At 44.5% G+C, this 22,776-nt stretch overlaps 1 protein-coding gene across 1 annotated transcript in view; it reads left to right on the forward strand.

Annotated features, from left to right (window-relative positions):
- The first annotated feature begins 378 nt into the window (after positions 1–378).
- Utp20 (UTP20 small subunit processome component) overlaps positions 379–22,776 on the forward strand; it is an 81,853-nt gene continuing 59,455 nt past the window's right edge. The window contains exons 1-17 of the mRNA XM_052166047.1: positions 379–593; positions 1,690–1,770; positions 5,622–5,688; positions 5,822–5,954; positions 6,472–6,660; positions 8,434–8,515; positions 9,154–9,291; positions 9,764–9,919; positions 10,469–10,615; positions 10,787–10,921; positions 11,839–11,916; positions 13,668–13,846; positions 17,620–17,775; positions 17,907–17,995; positions 19,305–19,410; positions 21,012–21,162; positions 22,245–22,307. Coding sequence (XP_052022007.1) covers positions 549–593; positions 1,690–1,770; positions 5,622–5,688; positions 5,822–5,954; positions 6,472–6,660; positions 8,434–8,515; positions 9,154–9,291; positions 9,764–9,919; positions 10,469–10,615; positions 10,787–10,921; positions 11,839–11,916; positions 13,668–13,846; positions 17,620–17,775; positions 17,907–17,995; positions 19,305–19,410; positions 21,012–21,162; positions 22,245–22,307 — 1,995 coding nt within the window. The 5' untranslated portion in view covers positions 379–548. The remainder of the gene's footprint in view (positions 594–1,689; positions 1,771–5,621; positions 5,689–5,821; positions 5,955–6,471; positions 6,661–8,433; positions 8,516–9,153; positions 9,292–9,763; positions 9,920–10,468; positions 10,616–10,786; positions 10,922–11,838; positions 11,917–13,667; positions 13,847–17,619; positions 17,776–17,906; positions 17,996–19,304; positions 19,411–21,011; positions 21,163–22,244; positions 22,308–22,776) is intronic.

Genomic DNA, 22,776 nt, shown 5'->3' on the forward strand with positions numbered 1-22,776 from the left:
ACGCCTGTAATCCCAGCACTTGGGAGGCAGAGGCAGGCGGATTTCTGAGTTCGAGGCCAGCCTGGTCTACAGAGTGAGTTCCAGGACAGCCAGGGCTATACAGAGAAACCCTGTCTCGAAAAAACAAAACAAAAACAAAACAAAACAAAACAAAAAAACAAAAAAAACTACGAAAATCAAAAACAAAAGACAAATGACAAACATGACCAAAAAAATGCCCAAAACAAAACGTCCACAAAAATACCATTGAGTTCGTTTTTTGTTGGCCAATTTTTCCTGTAGTGAAAACTGCATCCACAGACTGCACGACCGACAAAAAAAAAAAAAAAAAAAAAAGTACGCATGCTCGGTCCGCCCCTTCCGCCCATGTGACCTACACATCCTGCCTTTCCAACATGGCGGCGCCCAGCGACACTAGCTACACGTGAGAAAAAGCAGGCAACCGAGCATTTGAGAGTGCCGCGTGTGAGTCGCTTTCTCCTCCGTACTGCCTGCGGATCCTTTCCTGCCGTCCTGAGACCCTCGCGGGCCGCTGTCCGGCCGCAGTCATGAAGCCAAAGCCACTTTCCCACAAGACCGAGAACACCTACCGGGTGAGCGCGGGAGTTTGGGCCGGGAGCCGCGGTTCGTCCTGCCTCTGCCTGACTAGCTGATAGCATAACTCCTGGGCCTGAACAATCGGGGCAAAGCCGGAATCGCTAGCCCGCGGCCCTGGCGGAAATGGGAGACTATGCCAGTATAATAAACATTAGTTCGCTGGGAAGTTAGGAAACTTGAAATACAAATTCCGCCTTTTAACGTTGAGATCTGGCCTGTCTGGGCAATTCCCTTTACTCCAGGGTCAAATGGATTGACCCAGCGGATTGTCTACAACGGAGTCTCCCCTTCTAACTTTAAAGACTGAACTGAGGGGTGGGGCGGGCCGGCAAGCGGCGAGTGACTTCTTCTGGCTACTGTAATACTTTATAATGTCTTTCCAAGTCCTTTTGTAACTGAGCCTGTTTGTGTTTTTAAAATACACTTATTTCCACAACTTTGCGAGCTCCCTGTGCTTTCGGTGTGATGTTCCTCTAGGTTCCAGTCTGTGTGGAGATTGTATTTGATAAAACATAATGTAGGGGCTAGAGTGTTTGATTAACACTCAGGAAGCCCTAGGTTGGATCCCCAGCCACTCACACCCCATTAAAAACAACAATAACAACAAAAACAGGTGTGATGGCTAGTACCTGTTACCCCAGACCTGGGATGTAGAGGCAAGAGGGTCTGAACTTAAGTTTTAAGGTCATCATTGGCTGCATAGCCAGTTCCAAACCAACCTGGATACTTAAGTTTAAAAAAAAAAAACCACAAAGATGTAGTAAGTTATGCAAAAACATACAAGTATTTATTATCTTCATGTAGTAACTGCATTTGTTTACAGTTCTTAACATTTACCTTTTCTATTTCATAAATAATAGCTGCTCTTATTTTAAAAACAGCTGCACATTTTATGATCAATAGAAACCACAGGTCTGAAATGATGAGCTAAGGGCACTGTTATTTGTGCTGATGGTCCAGAGATTGCTCACGGAAGCTCTGAACCTTCCATGTTCAGAATTTGATGTGATTGTGGTGTAGACTACTCCAGCAGATACCAAACCGTGATAAGTCTTGAATGCTAATGTGTCCTCAATATGCTTTTCTCTGCAGTTTCTTACATTTGCGGAAAGACTGGGGAATGTGAACATTGATATTATTCACCGCATCGATAGAACTGCAAGCTATGACGAGGTAAGAGAAAGTCTTAAATTTCTCTTACCAATCAATGTAAGTAAGCTGGTTTTCAAGCCATTTTTAAGGTACATACAGTGATTTAGACCTGTGTTGTCTAAAAAACCACACACAGCAAATATGTTTTTAATTCACTGTAAACCCAAATCCCTTAATAGCCATTGCAGCTAGTTGGAATCATACTAGAGAAATACCATCCCAGATGGTGCATGTTCATCCTGGCCTCCAGTCGGATGATGCTGGGTTAAACAGTTGGCTTGACTTGATTCTCAGTTGGGTTTTGTTACTGGAAACTCTTATTCTCTCATGTACATTTCAAGCGGGTCTACAGACCAGTGCTTTTTGGCAGCTCTGATTTTAAAGTGATTTTAATGAAATCACTTTCCTGGTGTTTAGTTTCTTCCCCTTTACGATACTAAATTGCACGATTTCCCAGTTCTAACCACATACCTGTCATTCTTTTCCGAAGAAGTGTTTTCCTTTTGGCTCCACCAAGCCTTTCATGCTTTTCTTAAAAGGCTCAACCTTAACCTCAGTCTTGTTAATGTTGGCACCTTTAACTTGGGGGTCCGACCCCCGCTCTTCATCCATTACCGATCAGATTCCCTACTGAGTCTTTACCAGCACTGTCTTCTACCACTTTAGCATGTTAAGTGATATCATGTAGACCAGCATAAAATGCTTTGAAAATTCACAGTGAAGGGAGTCTTCTGAGAGTGTCAGAAGGATGTCCAAAGATGATCTATAAGATGGGACCTGAATGGGTTTTGCTGTTGCTGTAGGTTTTAGCATGGCCAGAGGACAAGAGTGGCTCTTCCAGGCCACGGGAAAAGTCTGCACAAAGCAGCCAAAGCTAGGGAATGTGTGTCCCATTTAAAGCACGACAGAACTGTTCAGTCTTATAGATGTGCTTAGGGTGCACATGTGTGGGGTGCCTGGAACAGCAGAGGAGGGGAGCTGGAGAGATAGGGAAGATCATAAAGAGTTTCCTGTGCTAAGAAGTTTGGATTTTATCCTAAAGCCTTAGGAGTCCGTTCCTGAACTGTAAGCAGGGGAGCGAGTGACATGATCTAAGCCTTTTAGCCTGTCTTACTTTAACATGAAGGGAAGAGCAGGGTGTGCACTGGCAGAGAAGATGTGATGTTTGTGTGAGATGTTATGATGGTGGTAACCAGAACAGAAGGGGCGTTTCAGGGGTGTTAGGTTCAGGCGTAGGAACTGGCCTACTGAATAGGTGGAGAGGGAGGGAAGGCAGCTTAAGGTTTTTGGTTACAAGAGCAGGATGGTTGAAGATACCACTCAGCAATCTGTGAAGGGATTCCAGGTGAGGATGAAGAAGGAAGATTACAAATTCTGGGCCAGCCTGGGCTACATAGCAAGGCTGTACCATTCACATGTGCATACATACTCTCTAGAGATATGATAGGCACTAAATGCTAATGAGAGATACAGCCTGCAATTCTTTTTTTGTTTTGTTTTTTGTTTCTTTCGAGACAGGGTTTCTATGTGTAGCCCTGGCTGTCCTGGAACTCACTCTGTAGACCAGTTTGGTCTTGAACTCAGAAATCTGCCTGCCTCTGCCTCCCAAGTGCTGGGATCAAAGCTGTGCGCCACCACCACCCAGCGATGGCATGAAATTCTTAAGAGGAAGACAATTGGTTGCTCTTGGGACTTGTTGAATGTGATGAGTAGTACCTGTAACCCATGCAAATTATCGTGTCTATAGGATATCTGAGAGAAAGGGACAGTTCCAGAAAGCACAGTACATCTTTACTACTCCTAGACCATAAAAACACACTTGACTAGCAGAGTGTGGTCGGTGGTCATGCCTTTAATCCCAAATTTAGCACCTAGAAAGCAGGTCTCTGTGAGTTGGAGGTCAGCCGTGCTACACAGTGAGACCCAGTCTCAGAACATTGGTGAATCTAGAGCACAGAGTTACAGACTTGGGCTCAGCAGGTGGTTTTAGCATAAGCTACAGGAGAGGTCAAAAGTACCAAGCAATAAAATGTTAGAGATGAGAGTGTACAATTAAAAAAAAAAAAATACGTGATGAATGTGTATTGGCATCCTTTTGTAAGAATTTTCCTGCAAAAATTCTTAGACTGAATGGTCCAAAAGCAAGGGGAGGAACCTGGAGACCAGAACGGAGGCAGAGGCCATGGTGGCCATGGAGGGGGTGCTGCGCACTGGCTTACTCGGTGTACTTTCTTACACCACTGAGGACCCTCCAGGGGTGGCATGGTCCCCAGTGTACTGGGTCCTCTCACATCAAGCAAGAAAATGGCCACAGGCTTTCCTCCTTGGCCAATCTAGTGGGAGCCTTTTCTCAATGGAGCTTCCTTTTTCCAAAATGACTCTTCCTTATATCAAGTTGACATAAAACCAACCAGGAGACTCTTCATGTCTGTCTCCGACACAGATGGACTGGCTTTCTTTTCAAGTCTTTCTAAGACAATGAAAGCAGGATGGGCAGACTCTCATAAAGCCATGCTTAGTGTGTGACATTTCCATTGTAAGTCATTGTTTATAGCAGGACTTACTAAGCATTATCTCTGTCCTGCCTCCTTTACCCAGCAACTCAGGGAGTGATTTTTAACATTCTAGCACAATACAAGCAAAAGATATACTAATTTATAGTAGGGAAATACTGTCTTTATTTTCTGTACTTAAACCATTATACTTCACTTTTCTAAAAATATATACTATATTAAGTTAATACGTGTTGTTATTTGTGGGATTATCCTTACATTTTTGGCATTTTTTAAATTAAGGTGTATTTATTTAATATGTAAGTACACTGTTGCTGTCTTCAGACACACCAGAAGGTGGCATCAGATCCCATTACAGATGGTTGTGAGCCACCATGTGGTTGCTGGGAATTGAATTCAGGACCTCTGGAAGAGCAGCCAATGCTCTTAACCTCTGAGCCATCTCTCCAGCCCATGTTTTTGGTTTTAATAAGAAAAATTAGATACAAATCAATATATATAATGCACTTTTATCACACTAGGATGTATCATCAACGTCCTTCTACTTAATGACAAGAAAATGATTTTAACTTTTATTGATTAGTTGCTGGGGATTGAACCAAGGGCCTCACACATACTAAGGGTGCTGCCTACCACTGAGCTATATCCTTAACCCTAATTTGGGGGTAGGGGAGATTGAGATGGGGTTTCTCTGTGTAGCCCGGTTGTTCTGGAACCTACTCTACAGACCAGGCTGGCCTCCAACTCAGAAATCTGCCTTCCCTGCCTCCTGAGTGCTGGGATTAAAGGCATGCGCCAATACCATCCGGCTCCTAGTGTAATAGCCACAGAGTACACTTTAGGATATATAGGCCACGGAAGTAGTACAGCTCTTGCCTTACTGTTGGATCTCAAGCTGTTTCGATTTCCTCTCAGCGTAATAAACCTTTATGTGTGTAAGTTTCATAAGTAGTAACTTAAAAAGTAAAATTGCTGGTGGAAGGACATGTTAACTTTTATGTCTAAATAAAGTATCAGATATCCTCCATGTGGGGTTATAGTAGTCTACATGTCTAAAAGCAGAATGAAGAACTAAAGAGTCCCACACATGGTCTGTGCAGGCAGTTTTTCCCGTGACTGTTACATGGACTTTAGACAGTTATTTGCTGCAACCAAAGCAGTACAGCTTATTTCTGTAATTCACCTGCTGCTGGTAGACTCCGGTGCCTTCAGGAAGTTGGTTCTCCCCTCTTCTCAAAAACACAAAAAAGGAGGTTTTAAACCCTTGGCCTGTCCTGAGACGCTGACTGTGGTCCCTGCTCTGCAGCCTGGTCAGTTGTCCTGGAGTTACCTCACTGACAGCTGCCTTGCTCTTGGCAGGACGTTGAGACTTACTTCTTCGAGGCTCTGCTGAAGTGGAGAGAGCTGAACCTTACGGAGCATTTCGGTACCGTCTTTATTTGGACTTCTTCCTCCTATCATTTGCATATTTTATGTTCCCAACAACTAGTGATGCGCTAGAGAAACAGAACGTAATCCTTTTCCTTGCTTGCTTTCTTTTTTTCCTCTTGTTAATCCAGGGAAATTTTACAAAGAAGTCATTGACAAATGTCAGTCTTTTAACCAGTTGGTCTATCATCAAAATGAAATCGTTCAGAGCTTGAAGACTCACCTGCAAATTAGGAACAGTTTTGCCTACCAACCTCTTTTGGAGTAAGTCACATCTCAAATGAAGGCTCGATTGTGTTTATCTGAGTTTCAAGGAAAATCATGTTTCATCGCTGGCCTTAAATTACTGTTTATAAATTAGAGGCAGGATGAATCTGTCTTCCCTGTTAGTTCACTGTATCAGGAAAAGACGTGTTGCTGCTCCTACAAGAGCTGAGTGTTTCCTTGAAACCAGGCACGGGCGGCCCCACGTTCCGCCACAGCCGCCTCTGATTCACTCTCTTTGCTCATCTGTTAAGATCTGAAGAGTTTTATCTCTCTTCAGATTTGAGCTATGAACGATGGTGTACCCCGTAATCCCTGCTCTCGGGAGGTGGGAGCAGGTGGATCTTGTCCAGCCTGGGCTGTACAGCGAGATAAGATCTTGCTTCAAAAACTAAGACACCAACAACAGAGGCTTGCCTTAGAAGTCCTTTGTTTTAATTCATGCAGCAATCATAGGCAATCTATATTATTGAACAGCTTTTTTTTCCTTTAATTAATTGCTTCTTTTTCAATCCAGTTTAGTAGTACAGTTGGCCCGAGATCTGCAGACTGATTTCTACCCCCACTTTGAAGACTTCTTCGTGACAATCACGTCCATCCTGGAGACTCAGGACACGGAACTGCTAGAATGGGCTTTCACCTCGCTCTCGTACCTTTACAAATACCTGTGGAGACTGATGGTGAAGGACATGCCCAAGATCTACAGGTGCCCGTTCCCTCTGCACCACACTGTGGTTGCCTTCTTCCTTCACCCCGACCCTCCCTGACTCCACTACACTGCCTAAGTATTTCCTTATATAGAGTTGATGTGCCAGTCACAGTAATCTGCATTTTAATCTGTCAGTCTGCTGTGTATATCTTAAATGTGTCTATACCTGCTTTCTTCCTCAACTCTTAAAATTGTACCCCCCATCCAAATTTGACTTGGAGTTTATCGTATTACCCCCCCCTCCCCCCCCCCCACCACCACCTATTAGCCATCATAACTTTGGATTCTGGACCTCTCTGGCTGTGTTTTATTTTGTCTTGTTGATTAGATCATGCAAGCTTTATTATAGTTCTTTGTAATGTAATCCTGTCTTCTGCAAACCCCCGGATTTTTTAAGAAAACTGTTTAAAATGTTGCTGGTGTTTGTCCAGCAATACACACACACACACACACACACACACACACACGCTCAGCAAATGAGAGACCATATTTTAAATGCACAGGGATGTGGAAGGAAAATAAATTCCTTTGTGGCTTTTTGCTTAAAGAAAAGAAGATTCCTGCCTGTTTAAATCAGTCAAACTAAATGGGACTCTTCATCTAGTTTTCCAATTATTTCTCCTGTGCATCCCAATAAAAAGTGTGGGTGGAGCCGGACAGAGATACCAGAGAGCTTCCTCTCTGCTCCTTAGAGGCGTCTTTGATCTAGTTACTCAGGATTCCAAATTCTCTTCTGTCATTTATAAAGCTCAGTGAACTTGTAGTGACTACTGTCTGCTTCAGCTCACTTGGTATAGTCACAAATAGAGCATATAGAAGTCCTTGTTGTGTGTTTATGTTAGGATGGAGAACAGGACAGATCATAGAGGGGCCTAGATCACTGGAAGGCCTTCAGCTCCATGGCAGGGACTCCTGAAATATCTACTGGGTTGAGCCTTTCCATTTCTCTCTAATACTTGAGTCTTTCATGCCTTGTTGCCCCACGCTTCCATTACCTGACTAGTGTTTTAACTAGATTATTAGTCTCTCTTTTCTTTATCTTGTATGTTGCTGCCAAATTAATCTGACAGAAAGTATGGCATTCAGCCACTGTTTATTCACACCTGCGGTTATTAATGTGTGTTAGCTACTAGGAACATGACAGAAATAGGACAGCATACTCTGTCTCTCTATCATTAGGCAGACTGACCTTGCGTTCTATTATTAGTTGTAGCTGTGTGGTATATGACAGTGATCAGGTTGTTTAGTCTTGCCCTTGGCCCATTATCTAAAGAATGGAGGTAGTAGTAGTGCCAGCTCAGAGCTGTGCTGACTGGATGAAGTAGTACAGAGGAAGTACTTGCAGAAATGCAAATCACTGCCCAGACTCCTGTGCTTGGCTGGGGCCCCGACCTGCGTGTTTCTCCATCTTTCCCTCGCTCCCTGGCCGACTCACCCCTCCTCTGACGTGTGCCTCTTGCCTCCTTACCATCCCTGCTATGGCTGGTCAGTTCTGCTCACCCCGTCTTCGCTTTCCTAATGATGAGCTTCCCAGTTCACAGCTGAGTTCGTGCCGCCTCTCAGAACTCCCTGTGTTAGACCGTTTCCTGAAGTCTTTCTGTGAGGACCAAGACCACTTCGCCTAGTGCCTCTGGCCCCTGCCCTCTGTTTGACATTTGAGTGTCTCTGTGATCACATGCATACCTCGCACTGATGAACAGATTGCTGACGTGTGGCACATCTGTACTAAACTGTGGCTGTTGACAGATCCTGTTTTTTCTCCTTTTACAGCTTGTATAGTACCCTCTTGGCTCATAAAAAACTACATATAAGAAACTTTGCTGCTGAAAGTTTTACTTTCTTGATGAGAAAGGTTAGTGTGATACCTTCTGTGTTTATTGGGAATAAATTGTCAAGAATCAAATAACTAGAATAGATGGTTTTTTTAAATGTGATTATGAAGTAATTTTTTTAAATACATAAAGGAAGCTGGTTGTTTTCTCAGCTTGTGTTGCTGTGAGGTTTGGTCTTTGTTTGGGCGTTAGTGAGCTATAATTTGGATCATTCTGGGACGTGGGCTTTTATAACTTAGAGTGTTCATAATATAATATAAAGTACCCTGTGGTCGGTGTAGGGAATTCCGTGGTGATCACTGGCAGGGAACTACTGTAGTGCTCCAGTCGTGTTTGGGTTTTCCTAGTGTATTTTAGGTTTTGGTAATAAATTAAAACACTAGTATTAGATTTCTTTTATGTTCATAAAATATGAATATTTGGTTTACTTTAAAAGATAGTGTTGCCTTATGCTGTTGTTCTTAGCACATGCCTTCTTATCACACCAGCTAATTTATCACCCTCGTGTGACAGTTGCAAGGCAAGTCCAAAATTCTAGTAGCTTAAAGTTGCCTTTCGGAAACTTCAGAAGTCCATTTAAATATGAATATATAAAATAGGAAGGGTGGCTTCTTAGTTAGACATACTTGTAAGTACAATTTACCATTTTTCATTTTAGGTCTCTGATAAAAATGCACTTTTCAATTTAATGTTTCTTGATCTTAATGAACATCCAGAAAAAGTGGAAGGAGTTGGACAGCTGCTCTTTGAAATGTGCAAGGGAGTCAGAAATATGTTTCATTCCTGCACGGGCCAGGTAACGAATGGGAGCGGTGCTTGGAACCTATAGAAGAGAATCAAGCGGATGATGGGGAGGGCGGCTGGGATGCAGAGGAGCACACGCTGGGAGAGGCGGGGCTCATGCTGTCCTTCTTGATGTGGCTTTGGGTACCTTTACTTAAGGAATTGCTTCCGTCTCCTCGATCCCGAGTACTTGACTGATTTAGTCGGTAGATGGAGAGAGGCTGTTCTGTGATAAATTCCCCATCCTAAGGCTGGGCAGTGTGTGTGGCACTCACCTGTAATCCCAGCACCTCACATGTTGAGACAGATGGATTGTAAATTTAAGCCCAGCCTGAGCTATAGAATTAACAGTCAAAGCTGCCAAATCCTTGCTTATCCCATGTCAAATCTTTAATGAGACCAGAGTGCTAGAACACAGCTTAATACTTTCTTTAAAAACATGTTATTGGGAAACATTTTAACTGCTGTCTCTTGCATTCCCACAGGCACTGAAGCTCCTTCTGCAAAAGCTAGGACCAGTCACCGAAACAAAGACTCAACTACCGTGGATTTTAGTTGGGGAGACCCTAAAAACCATGGCCAAATCCACTGTAGTATATATCTATAAGGAACATTTTGGTGTGTTTTTTGACTGTTTGCAAGTAAGTTGTGACTGTTAAGAATGGGTCTGTAACAGGGCTGTCACCATGCCTCTCTCTTGCTCTGAGCAGAGCAGCACACTGTTTGTTGGCCATTGTGTTTCATCATCATTTCCTATACAGTTCCTTGCTCTTCTTCCTATATGTTGATTACATTGATTCTTCCTCCCTCCCTGGTCTTTTGGCGTCAGTGGAGCTCAGTGATGGTGAGAATTGCCATAGTTCTGTTGGCACCTTGTTCTCACTGCTGGTGTGACTCAGAACAGTTATTCAGAGCGCCAGCTGCCTGGTATTTTCATATGCTAAAATGGGGCTGAGGTTACCTATGTCAAGGAGGCTGGGAGGGTGTGTCAATACTTCCAAAGAACGTAGGATAGAGTGCTCTTTAAATACTTGCTGCCGCTGTCTAGTGATGCTCGAAAACGGTCATCTTCCTTCTTTATAAAGCACAAGAGTGTGAGGAGGGGAGTTGTCACAGAGTATTCCATTATTGCATGAGCGATGGGTTTGGTGTTTTGTAGTTATTTTCTCCGTTGCATTCTTGATTTGAAGGAGTCACTCCTGGAGCTACACAACAAAGTGACAGAAGCCAACTGCTGTGAAAACTCTGAACAGATGAGGCGCTTGCTGGAAACATACCTGATCGTTGTGAAACACGGAAGCGGGTCCAAGATCACACGGCCTGGTGACGTGTGCAGGGTGAGCTCCCAAGTCCGCTGTGTCTAGGAGCTTGGTAAAAGCTGGGGCTGGGGTATAGCTCTGTGTCGTACATGTGCAAAGGTCCCCAGCCCTGGGGGTGGGGGGGAGGCAAGGGAGGCAGTGGGGCGTGGAGAGTGCTATGTGTGCCTGTGTTTTCTTCTGTTATTACAGGCATTGTCGGAACCATTACACACAGCCAATCTTTCCACACCTTGCCGGAAGACTCTCTTGGATGTAGTTTCTGCTTTGCTCCTAGCTGAGAATGTTTCCTTGCCAGAGACGCTCATCAAAGAAACCATAGAAAAAGTAATTCATTTAGCAGCTGTTGCTTGTGCAGTTAATAATGTATTTAGCATTAAGTATGCTTGCTGCATATATAGATGAAGCATGACAAAGGCTCCGCCCCCAAGGGAGTGCTCTTGTTGGGGAGAGGGAGCTGCACCTCACGGAAACAGGCACATTGGCACAGTGGCAGCTAAACCCTGAGCAGACAGTAGGGAGCACGCATAGGCCTGCGCAGTGCGTGTGGGCTCTGTATTCCAGGTAGGGGTGATACCTACCGTTCTGACAAGGGATTAGGGAGCCTGGGAGTAAGTACTTAGGATATGGTGAACTAATAGCTTAGAGATGTCTGTTGAATTGTAATTGTTAATTCTACTTACTAGAGGAAAAGTGAGAGCTTTTCAAAGGACACATTTAAAGTTTCTAATAGTTTGCCAATGGAGAAAAAAAAAACATCTCGAGAAGGAGCATTAATGACTGACTTGTTTTCACAAATACATGTAGTCTGGCACAGGGGCACTGGGAAGGGTTGGCACCTATGAGAAGAGCTCTCTTGGCTTTGAGAACTTCGGCGATAGTCTGTAGATAGGGAAGGCCCTGGAAGAACTCTGAGCAGGGGCATGCTAAGCTGTTCGCAGTCTAGTGGGTTTGGAAAGTAGATTGGAGTGGGATTGAAAATAGAAACCTGAGTTCATGTGGAACCATCTGCTTTTCCTGTTGTGACCGCCTGTTGCTGGGAAGGAGCCAAGGACCTGTCATAGTCACTGAGATTCCCGCTCTGCCTCTGAGTTCCTTCAGAGCAGAGCCCTCTAAGCCTGTGGATGGAATCCTGATTGGCACGTAGTATGCCACTGTCCCTTACTGTAGTTACCCTAGGGTGAGGGGAGAGGAGACAACACTGTGTACATTTACAGACACTTCTGATCTCTGCTGCTTCTCAGGTATTCGAAAGCAAATTTGAGAGACATTTGATTTTGGATTTTTCTGAAGTCATGTTTGCTATGAAGCAGTTTGAGCAGGTAAGCAAGACATGAATTTTAAGGTACTTTACAAATATGTCATGAAATAATCAAATTTGAAATCCTTTGGTGGTGGTGGTGGTGGTGGTGGTGGTGGTGGTGGTGGTGGTTGCTGCTGCTTCTTTTTGAGAGGAACAGATTCTGTGCTTGTTGTTTTAGTTAATATAATTTTAAAGAAATTATATTCAAGTATATGTGAAACTTTGTATAAAGTCATTTTAAATGACTTATCTGTGCAGTTCAGACTCTAATGCCAGCACTTGGGAGGTGGAGGCAGGAAGATGAGCTAATGCCATCTTGACAGCATCTGTAAGGCTGGGCCAGGCTGCTTAGATCCTGTCTCCAAAACCACCACACCAAAAAATCCTGAACCCAAGTGTGATGCAAGCTTGTACGCAAAGCACTTTGGAGGCTGAGGCAAGTGGATTACTGTGAGTTCAAGGCCAGCCTGGACTATGTAATCGGCCAAACTAGCCAGTGTCATAGTGAGGTGAAACTCGTATCTCAAAGCACATATATACACATATATACACACACCCCAATGATAGTCGCAAGCCACTGTGTTTTTAGCAGTAATTGAATTATTTAGAAAACCTTTCAGTAAAACTTAAAAGTCAGTTCAAAGAACTTGGATATGAATTAAAAGCATGAGAATAGTTTCATCCTCAACTTCATAGCAAGGCAGACCAACCTGTGCTATATGAAACCCCATCTTACCCCCCCACACACACACACATACACATACATAGGAATAAAAAAATCTTATCCAGATGTGTATGCCTATAATCCCAGTACTTGGGAAATGCAAACAGACAGAAAGATCAGGTGTTCAAGCTTAGCAAAGACTGCCTAAGACCTTGTATCAGAAAAACTAACTAAAAGACCTCTATGTGTGTATGTGGTGTGTGTGTGTGTGTGTTGTTTTAGACCAGTGACCAGTCAGACACAGCTAAAAGACAAATCATTTGTTTTCCCATGTTACCAGCAGGAGCCATAAGTAATCTTTATCTTATTTTCCCTGGTGTTTACTCTGAACTCACCTGAGTGCATTCTTGCTGTGATAAGCTGGTTTTGGCCTCATCAGTAGACTCCCTCCTCTGGTACATTAGTTTTAGTTCCCTTAGCCCGCACACCCTTCCAGGAGAGTTCTGTCTTGGGGTTTGATTGAATCCATATCTGCCACTTACCGTTTTATAAGTGAGAAGAATTTAGAGCTGTATGTCATGTCCTTTATGTCTGCCTGTCTTTCCCTGAATTAGCAGTTGCCTCACTCTTCACACGCTGAACACCTTGTCTTGACTCTGTCTCCCAGCAGCATGCTGGACACCCCAGACGGCAACCTGGGGCAGCTCACCTGCCCCCCCTCCTCTCCCTGGGTTCCTCCTGGGTAGGGCTTGCTTTCTCAGCACTGGACGGATGGTCCGCTGGGGTGGCCTTTGCTTCACTCCTGGCTCTTGGGCCCTGTACTCCTCCCATCCGTGATTTCCGCTCTCCTGAGAGTCGGAGCTCTAACAGGTTTGGAGGGTGAATGGCAGGACGTGAGATTCCGTGTATCTGAGGTGTGTATTGCATGGTAGTAGGCCAGACATTAACTTCTGGGTTGTGGTCATTTTCTGTCCCAGTGTGTTGCCATATTGTCTCATGGAGAACTGTAATGCTGATGCTTTGCAACCCTGTCTTAGGAGCTCTTTCCTGGGTGTCCTGGAATTCGCTTCTGTTAATGCGTGTAAACTTCCTGTTTTTGTCTTCAGCTGTTCCTGCCGAGCTTTCTCTTGTACATTGAGAATTGCTTCTTGATGGACAACTCTGTGGTCAGCGATGAAGCACTGACCATTTTAGCCAAGCTCATTCTGAACAAAGCTGCCCCTCCCACAGCCGGTTCCATGGCCATTGAAAAATACCCTCTGGTTTTCTCCCAGCAGACAGTGGGGTGAGTTCTGTATCTACTGCCCATGGTGATGGTACGATTATTGACCTAATTGAATGTTCAATCTACTGCCCCAAGTGATGATTGGATCAGTCTTTCTATCTATATCTATATATCTGCACTAGAAAGAGGTCTGTGATAAAGTGTTGTGGGAAAGATTCAAGTTGTGGCTATGCAAGTAGTGTTAGTATGATTCCAACTTGCAAAGCTGTGGGTAAGCATGGAAAAGTATGGGTGGAGACATAAACCTATTAATTTTGTTTATCCCAAATGGTGATAAAGATTAGAGGTGATTATTAATTTTTTAACCTTTTAAGATTATTTTACATTCATGTGTAATTTCAAGAAATGTATAGAGAGGTTATGTATATATATTCCCCCACTGGTAAAGTCTTGCATTATCTTGCTGCTGTATTAGAACTAGAATCAACTTACAGGCTCAGAGACTGCTTCAGTTTTCTGTGCATTTACCAAGTGCTGTGCAGGTGATTGCTCCGCAGAGCTGCCACCACCTGAAGGCACAGAGGTCTTCATCCTACAGTTTTCTCCTCCAGTTTCTAAAAATTCAAAAACAATCGCATCGTCTCTCTTCTCCCCCCAGCCTCTCCCGCCCCCTCTCCCCTACTCTTCACGTTCACAATTCCCTCGTGGCTTTGAGTAGCCATCCTCCCTCCATCCCTCCCCTGTGGCCGCCAGTCGGCCTCCCCTTTCTGTGAGCCTGTCTCTGTAAGGAGCATGCGGTGCACCTTCGCCTTGGTCAGCTTCTCACCTACAGCAGGTTCCCTGAGACTCACCCAGGCTGCTCTAACAAGCAAGCCCTCTGTTTGTTTCTAAGAAGGGTTCCCTGTCACGAATGCCACACTTGTTTAATCAGTAGCACGTGGAAGAACAGTTAAGTCATCCCTGCCCCTTGGCTGTTGACATCAAGCTTTGTGACCATTCATGGTGTCCTCTCTGGGTATCCCAGTGTGGAATTGTGGGGGTTTCTGATAAGTAGGAAGAATCACTACCCACTTCCTGTAAACAGACATTACAGTGACTTGAGAAGGGATGATTTTGGAGAACCAAATACAATTTGTTAATTTATGACAGAAAAGTGTTCGTTGATTTTTTGTTTTGTTTTGTTCTGTTTTTGGGGGATAGGATCTCACTGTGTGGCCAGTCTGCTTTTCTTCCTTCCTTCCTTCCGTGTCATGCAGTCTGGAACCCATCGTGCATTAATTGTTACATGGAATTTGACACTTAGGCCAACAGGGTATTAACTTGCTGTGGCAACATTTGTTGAGAAGCCGTTCTCCATGAAGCTGCCCTTTTACTTCTGTCAGAAATCACCTGGACACAAGTGCTGGCCTGCTTCTGTGTCCCTGAGTTTTTCACATATAATGTTGTGTTAGACGTGTTTGAGGGGGCCGTGGATCGCCTTTTCCTTCTTGTGAGCACGTGTGAGGGTGGGCACGTGACACGCCTGTGAGGTCAGAGGGTGGCTTGGGTACGTGGTTTCTTTCTGCTATGTGGGCTCTGGTACTCAAACTCAGGTCACTGGGCTTGGTGGCACGTGCCCTTACTGAGCCGTCCCAGCGGCCTGGTCCTTTGTTTTGTGGCTGCACCTACTTGTTGCCATGCCTGTGGTTGGCTTCCCCTTGAGAACCCCGGGTGAGGGCATGGGATTCCCAGAGCCTACTGAGGGCTCAGCTTTGACCCGGCTGCCGTCGTAGCTGCAGTGCACAGCATTGAGTTTGGGGTTAGTTTCTGGGGCCTTGCCTCCTCAGGGCTTGCTCACATCCCCTGTGCTGAAAGTATCTGTCAGTCCCAGACAGTCCTGCTTTCCTTCAGTGCGCCCTGGCTCTGAGAAATGGATAAAGAGTAATTCGTGGGGAATCATTTCCGAGGCCGTCTAGCTTGACTTCACACCCAGAGCCAGTCTCCAGCAGATATATTTGTTCAGGTGTCCCCAGAACTGTGTCGCCTGTGCCAGGGAGTGAAGCTGCTTGGTTCTCGGCTTCCTTCCTCAGAGAAGCCAAGGGGTTGAGGAGGCTCCTGTCGCACTTAAAGTTCTGTAATCCTCCTGAGAAAAGTATGTAGTAAAATAAGCAAATTAGACCTTTTAACCCAAAGCCAATGCTACAATTTCCACGTCTCTTTTCTCTGAGAAAACATTCCTTTGCCAGCCTTCACAGAATGGCTCGTGTGATGGTCACCTTCGCCTTACCTCTTCCTGTGGAAACTTGAGAAATAGTTTGAGCCGAGTAGTGATGCGTATTTGCACATAGACACCTCATACTCCACTGGAACCCAGATGGGGCGGTAAAGGAGTGGGGCAGTGGCAGCCGACCTGAACCGCATTGGCGGTTGAGCTGAGCCTGAGATCCGTAGCCTGAGCCTGTCTCTGACACTCCAGACTACAGAACCGTCCCAGCTCTCTCCTCAGGAAGCAGGAGAGAGCACTGGAGCGGAAATGCTCATTTAAAGTCCAGCCTCTGCTGTACACAGTGGGGTGTGACTGGGAGTGAGGGGTGCCCGTGCATCCTGCAGAAGACAGCCACCTGAGAAGTGGGACCTGCCGAGGCAGGTCGGCACATGAGCAAGCAAGAAGGGACAGAGAGGCTCAGGCCCCGCTGGAGTGGGCTTTGACTTACTGTAATGGTGGGAAGGATTGAGCCTTGCAAGATCTGAGTTCAAGACTCCAGGCAAGAAGAGGCTTTAACTTAGGACAGTGATGGGGCAAATACTGACTTTTTCTTTGATATCATCTCAGAATTTTATGAGACTTTTATAGGTTGTCGTATCATGCTTATTGTCCAAAAAGACTAAAGATAGTATGATTAGCTGGGTAGTGGTGGCGCATGCCTTTGATCTCAACACTTGGGAGGCAGAGGCAGGCGGATCTCTGAGTTGGAGGACAGCCAGGTCTATAGAGTGAGTTCTAGGACAGCCAGGGCTACACAGAGAAATCCTGTCTAGTTATTAAAAAAAAAAAAAAAAAGGTTGACTAATGAGTTGATAGTTAACTTACCTATTATTTCTAAATATTCTGTGTCCTGACATGTATGGAACCATATACAAGTAACATACTGGACATGGGGAACAAGTTATAAAACATGTTACCTATCATTTTTATGACTTTGCTTGCAAGAATAGAAAAGGGCTAGTTGTAACTCTATAGAATAATACATACCCACAAACAGGTGGTAAGTCACAAAGCATCATTGAAGAACCTTGCTGCATATAAAGTAGGAGAACTGTCAATCATAATAGAAGTGGTATTTGCCACTTTTTCCATGGTAGCACTGTGACATCATTCTTCATTTGGAAAATAGTAAAGTTCATGTAGAAAGTAAACAGGTGGTTGACGATAGTGATTCACACCTACTATGCACAGCAGTGCTCAGAAGGCATGAAATAGGACTGCCACAAGTTCAAGGCCAGCCTGGGGTATAGAATCCGTTCCAGCTTCTCAGGGCTCAGCTATACAGTCTGAAATGACCAAGGTGTGAGGAATGGAGAAAGTGGGTCTGCTCCAGTCCCTCAGATGTGCCCAGTAGCACACAGTGCACGGCAGGGCCTAGAGCTAGGAAGGACCTGGCTTAGGTTACAAATCGATTAAAATAGAGAGGGGGCCCGGCACGTGGGGTTGAGGAGCCTGCCTGCTGCAGCAGTCAGTAAATGACTCGCCTTTGTGTGTGGGTCCCTCCGTCACCCCAGCGCCTCCACCCTTCCATACGCACCCTGTCAGACTTGTGCTTTGTTAAATACCTTTTCATTGTTTTCACCTTCAGATCCTACTTAAAGCAGAGGAAGGCCGACTCCAAGAGAAGAAAGGAACAGTTTCCAGTCTTAAACCATCTCTTATCCATAGTTCAGTTACCCCCAAATAAAGATGCCACCCACCTTTCACAGTCTTGGGCAGCCCTTGTGGTATTACCTCATCTTAGGTAAGGAAAGAAACTCAAGTTTTACAAACATTTAACCTTTCAATTAAAATGTTACCCGTTCTTTTCCATCCTGTGACTAAACCATTAAATAGAAATTTGAAATTTTCCTTCTTTTTTACACTTCCCAACAGACCTCTTGAGAAAGAGAAGATGATATCGGTCGTGTCCTGCTTCATAGAGTCACTCTTCCTGGCTGTTGACAGAGGGAGCTTTGGAAAAGGTCAGTCAGTCAGCACTTGTCTTCCCCTTGGTGTGCCAGAGAACAGTGCAACGCTGTATTCTGCTGTAACTCGTATGACAGTGTTGGCGGCAGGGGCCTGTGCTACTTGTACCCCGTAAGTTGCCTGAACACAAGGAAAGTCAAGTGTTGAGAGAATTTAAAGCATGGGATGTTAGAGTCCCCACTGTCTCCTGTGCCTTCCCTACCTCTTAGGGACACCTTCTGCTTCAAGCTGCTTCATTTACTCCCCCAAACACCATCGGACCCTGATGCGTGTGTTCCCTCTGCCTGAGAACCTTCCTGTTTAGTATTCAGTGTGACCACTCGGGCTGGTGGCTTGTTGCTGCTGTGCTGAAACAGCATCCCAAGGGTGTCTTAGTGTACAAGTCCAAGACAGTACATAATGGCGGGTGAGGAGGGGCAGCAGTGGCATGGCAGCAGGCAGCCAGAGAGGGAGGCGGAGATATTACTTCCAACAGCAAGTTGTCCTAAAAGTTCCAGAACTTTCTCCAAAAAGCACCACCAGCTGGGACCACGGGTTCAGACACACGAGTCCTGGGGACTCACTTGGTTTCGTTCAGACCACTGTAGTTGCACTCCTAGGATGCTTTCCTGCCTCCTGTAGGCAGGACTAGGTTCCCTACTCTAAGTCCCAGTATCCGGGGTGTATGTGTGTGTGTGTGTGTGTTCCTCAGAGCCTAACAGTTTAAAAGCACTTACTTGGTCTTTCTCAGCCTTATTTTAGCCAAATATATATACATTGTGATTATTCACCCACAGAAGTATTAGTCTGCTATTGAATATTACACAGCAAGTTTTTCATAGCTCAAATACTTGGCCATGTGTATCTAGTGGTTACTACACTAGATTGTGGCTGTTTCGGCACAAAGGCTTTGTCATTGCAGAGTACTGTGTTCCATAGTGCCACTCTGGAGAGGAAATAGGCAAAGGGACTGTAAATGTTTTAGACTTTGGGGTATGGGGGTGGTGGTGATAGATATGAGTGTGCCAGGTCTACTGTTACAGAAAATTCTAGTCTGGATTATGCTAGAGGGTGGACTATATCCCTTACTTGAAATTCTTGAGACCAAAAGGTGCTTCAGAGTTTCAAATACATATATGTATATACATCTATTTCCTGGTTAGGAGCCCTAATCTGAAAATTCCAGCTCTCACCTTGTGACTTGAAAGCTAACTGCGCACCATAGCATTCACTTTAAAAATGAGCCTTCTGTAAGGGGCTGTTGGTGAGTGAGGTGCTTCGCCTTGAGAATGAAGTAATGCGCTTTTCCTGGTTTTCTCCCCTTAGGACATTTATTTGTTCTTTGTCAAGCTGTAAATACTCTACTGAGTTTGGAAGAGTCTCCTGAACTTCTTCATCTGGTTCCTGTGGAGCGGGTGAAGCACTTAGTGCTGTAAGTAAAAGAAAGACTTCCATTTGTCTAACCATGAGTGAAATATGAAAAGCTCCTGTTTGTGTGATATAACAGAAATCTTTCTATCTAAATACAGTCACATGGAAAAATTAAGTGTTACTAGATTCTTCAGCTAAGATAAGTAATTTTTGACAGACTAAGTATTTTAAGTCTACAGCCATCTTTGTAAAGGAATATTTTATAATATTCCTAGGTTTGGAGTTATGAAGTTAAAATACAAGCAGGATTTTTTTTTTTTTTTGGAAATAGGGTTTCTACACAGCCCTGAAACTCACTCTGTAGACCATGCAGGCCTTGAAGTCAGAGAGATCAACCTTCCTCTGCCTCTCAAGTATTAAGATTAAAGAGTATGCATTACCATGTCCAGCCCAGGTGGATCTAAAAAACCAATTTATTTTGTGGTGCTCAGGATGGAACCAAAGGTTCACATCTACTAAGCATCCCCCCAGTGTGGCCCCTTTTAGTGAGGTGCCTTTATATGCTTCTGCATCCTGCTGTTCTGCCTCAGTGTGGGACCTGCATTTCCAAGAACCTTCCCTCGTCTGTTGTCTGTTTGCTGTGTAATGCAGAGGTCCAGCTGCTGACTCTGGAAGAAGCACTGGTTCATTATTGAGAAGCCTGTTGTGGTTTCTAGTAGGGTGGGGCCAAGCTTTGGCTAAACAGTATACAGTACATGAGGCAGCTCCTCCCAGCTGAGTCCCTGCCCTGAATGCTAGTGTTGCTGGGAAGCCCTACTCCTGTGGTGACCCTCTTACTGGAATAAAGGCTGAAGTCCTTAAAGTCCCCTCTGAGTCCTGACATCACCCATATTTCCTCGTTCACTTGGCCCTAGCTGCGCTGGTCTCTGATGTTCCTGTAGGTGTGCGTATATTGGAGTGTAGGGGGCAGGTGTCAGAGAGGGCTTTGGCTTCACTCTGCCTAGAATGCTTCTTCAGATAGCCTCAGGTCCTCTTTTCTGCACTCTGTGACACTTTACCCCTGGTCCCTGCCCTCCACTCTCTTGCAGCCTCCATAGCCTCTTCCCCAGAATGCTTTCCTCCCGAGTGGTTATCTCTGAGTTGTTTGTAGTGTACTGTGACAACCTTTTCCTAGAATATGAGTTTCAAGAGAATAAGAACTTTGTCTTTGGTTTATTTTCTATCCAGTGTCTAGAAAATCACTAGCATATGCCAGGCTCTCAGACCATGTCTGTGAATAACATTGGCATTTGGATGGAGGGCCTGTAGCCTGTCCCAGTGGAGGGTGGAGGTATGGGCTGCACTTTCCCTCCCCAGTTCAGTGCCTGGCATGCAATAAACACTTGACAAATTTCACATGTGCTCTTTGGGTACCACTGCCACTCACAGCTGTGGATCGGGGTGGCAGTGTCAGAGGTTCTAGTCCTGCCTCTGCCTCTAGCGCGCAGATTGTGTCTAAGCACATCACTCCCTGGGCAGCCTCATCTTCAGCTATAAAATGACGTAGATCTCTCTTTAAAACTTATGCCTGCTGCATTTTATATTTCCCTCATCCGCGAACGTTTCTTAGTAACTTAGCAGTACGATGCAGATTGACTCTCGTAAATATCTTGTTGCATGCAGAACATTTCCAACGGAGCCATCTGTGTTGCTGTTGGCTGATCTCTATTATCAGAGGCTAGCGTTACGTGGATGCAAGGGGCCACTCTCCGAGGAGGCTTTAATGGAGTTATTTCCCAAGTTACAAGCAAACATCTCAACTGGTGTCTCCAAGGTAATACTGTGCTGTGAGTTCAGCTTGTGATCACTCATTTCCTCATCGGGGTGTGCTGTGGGTGATCTCCATCAGTGATCCCTAAACACTGGCCACAGTCTGACCACAGCAAGCCTGCTTAGGATGATCGGTAAAATTACAAATCTTAGGGTTCTGCCTCTAACCATTCCAATTCAATAGTACTAGGGTAGAAAAAAAACTAGATAAATAAAATAATTTTCCTTTAATTTATATACTTATCGGTGGGATTTGTTTGACTAAATCTCCATTGTACAGGCTTGTATGGTGGACATTTTATGGGCTAGAAAATTGTGCTTATACTAATAGATAAACAACCTATATGTCTTACAACTTAAAACTAGAATGTGTTCTTATGATACACTGCTGTTCTGAAAAAGTTTGCAAATTTATAAAAAAAAAAAAAACAAAACAAAACCTTAGGCCAAGCATAGTAGTAGTGTTCACCTTTAACCCAGCACTTGGAGGCAGATCTGTATGAGTTTAAGGCCAGCCTGGTCTACATAGTGAGGTCTAGGACAGCTAGGTCTGGGGAAAAAAAAGGGAGGGAAGGAAGGAAGGGAAGGAGGGAGGGAGGAAGGAAGGAAGAAGGAAGGGAGGGAAGGAAGGAAGGGAAAGAAAGGAAAGAAAGGAAGGAAGGGAAAGGAAGGAAGGAAGAAAGAAAGGAAGGAAGAATGAAAGAATGAATGAATGAATTTATTTTAGGTAGTTCGCGTACTTACTCCCATGTTGCTACAGAGTCCAGAGCTGCTGGTTGTAGTTGAACTGTATATAAGCATCGTCAGGCCTTATGCCCAGTTACTGTCGTAGCTGATACAATCAATGTTGGTGTGTATTGGGCAGCCTCACCCACTCAGTCTCATACGATCTGTAATTCATTTACTGTTGGAATTAAATATCGGTCATTGTTGGATATGAAACAAGGACTAGAAAAGGCAGGCTTTGCACGGATGAGACAGTGCGTCGTGGAGTTTGTGAGCTGTGGCCTTGGCCAGCCACACACCTGCTTCTTCCTTCACTTAAGCGCTGCAGTCTGAAATCAATCTCCCTTGTACTTTCTCTAGATTCGACTTTTGACAATAAGGATCCTAAATCATTTTGACGTCCGACTTCCAGTTTCAGTGGAGGTATTGTAATTATTAGAATGGATAGTATAAAAAAAATCAAAGCCTAACATGTATGGTATTTAATTTTCAAGGTGATTTTTTTTTTTTGCAGAAACTTTGTAAACATATGATAAAAATTGGTCTTTTTGAATTCATTTCCTTGTCTCCCACTAAGTCTACTAAATGTTCTTTCAAATCTCTTGAGTAGCAGACATGGTGAAGGCCCGTGTTGCCCTGGGAGTATCTAGATCGGTGCCTCTGGTTCTGCCTCTTTCCTTTGAAGTTTAAAGTCTCCCCGATTCCTCTGATGATGGGAGCTTACATTGGGTTTTGGTTTCCATTTTCCAGTGTCGTACAGGGCACCACAGTGACCTCCCCAGCTGGATATTTGCATGTACAGAATTGTTTCTATTATGCAAAGACTAGAAGAAGAATTGCAGGGGGGAGACTTTTTATTTCAGTAGTTGCTGTTAGCTTGAATCCTTTTGAC

This window comes from Apodemus sylvaticus, chromosome 20 (genome assembly GCF_947179515.1).
Source record: "Apodemus sylvaticus chromosome 20, mApoSyl1.1, whole genome shotgun sequence".
In the NCBI taxonomy this organism is placed as follows: domain Eukaryota; kingdom Metazoa; phylum Chordata; class Mammalia; order Rodentia; family Muridae; genus Apodemus; species Apodemus sylvaticus.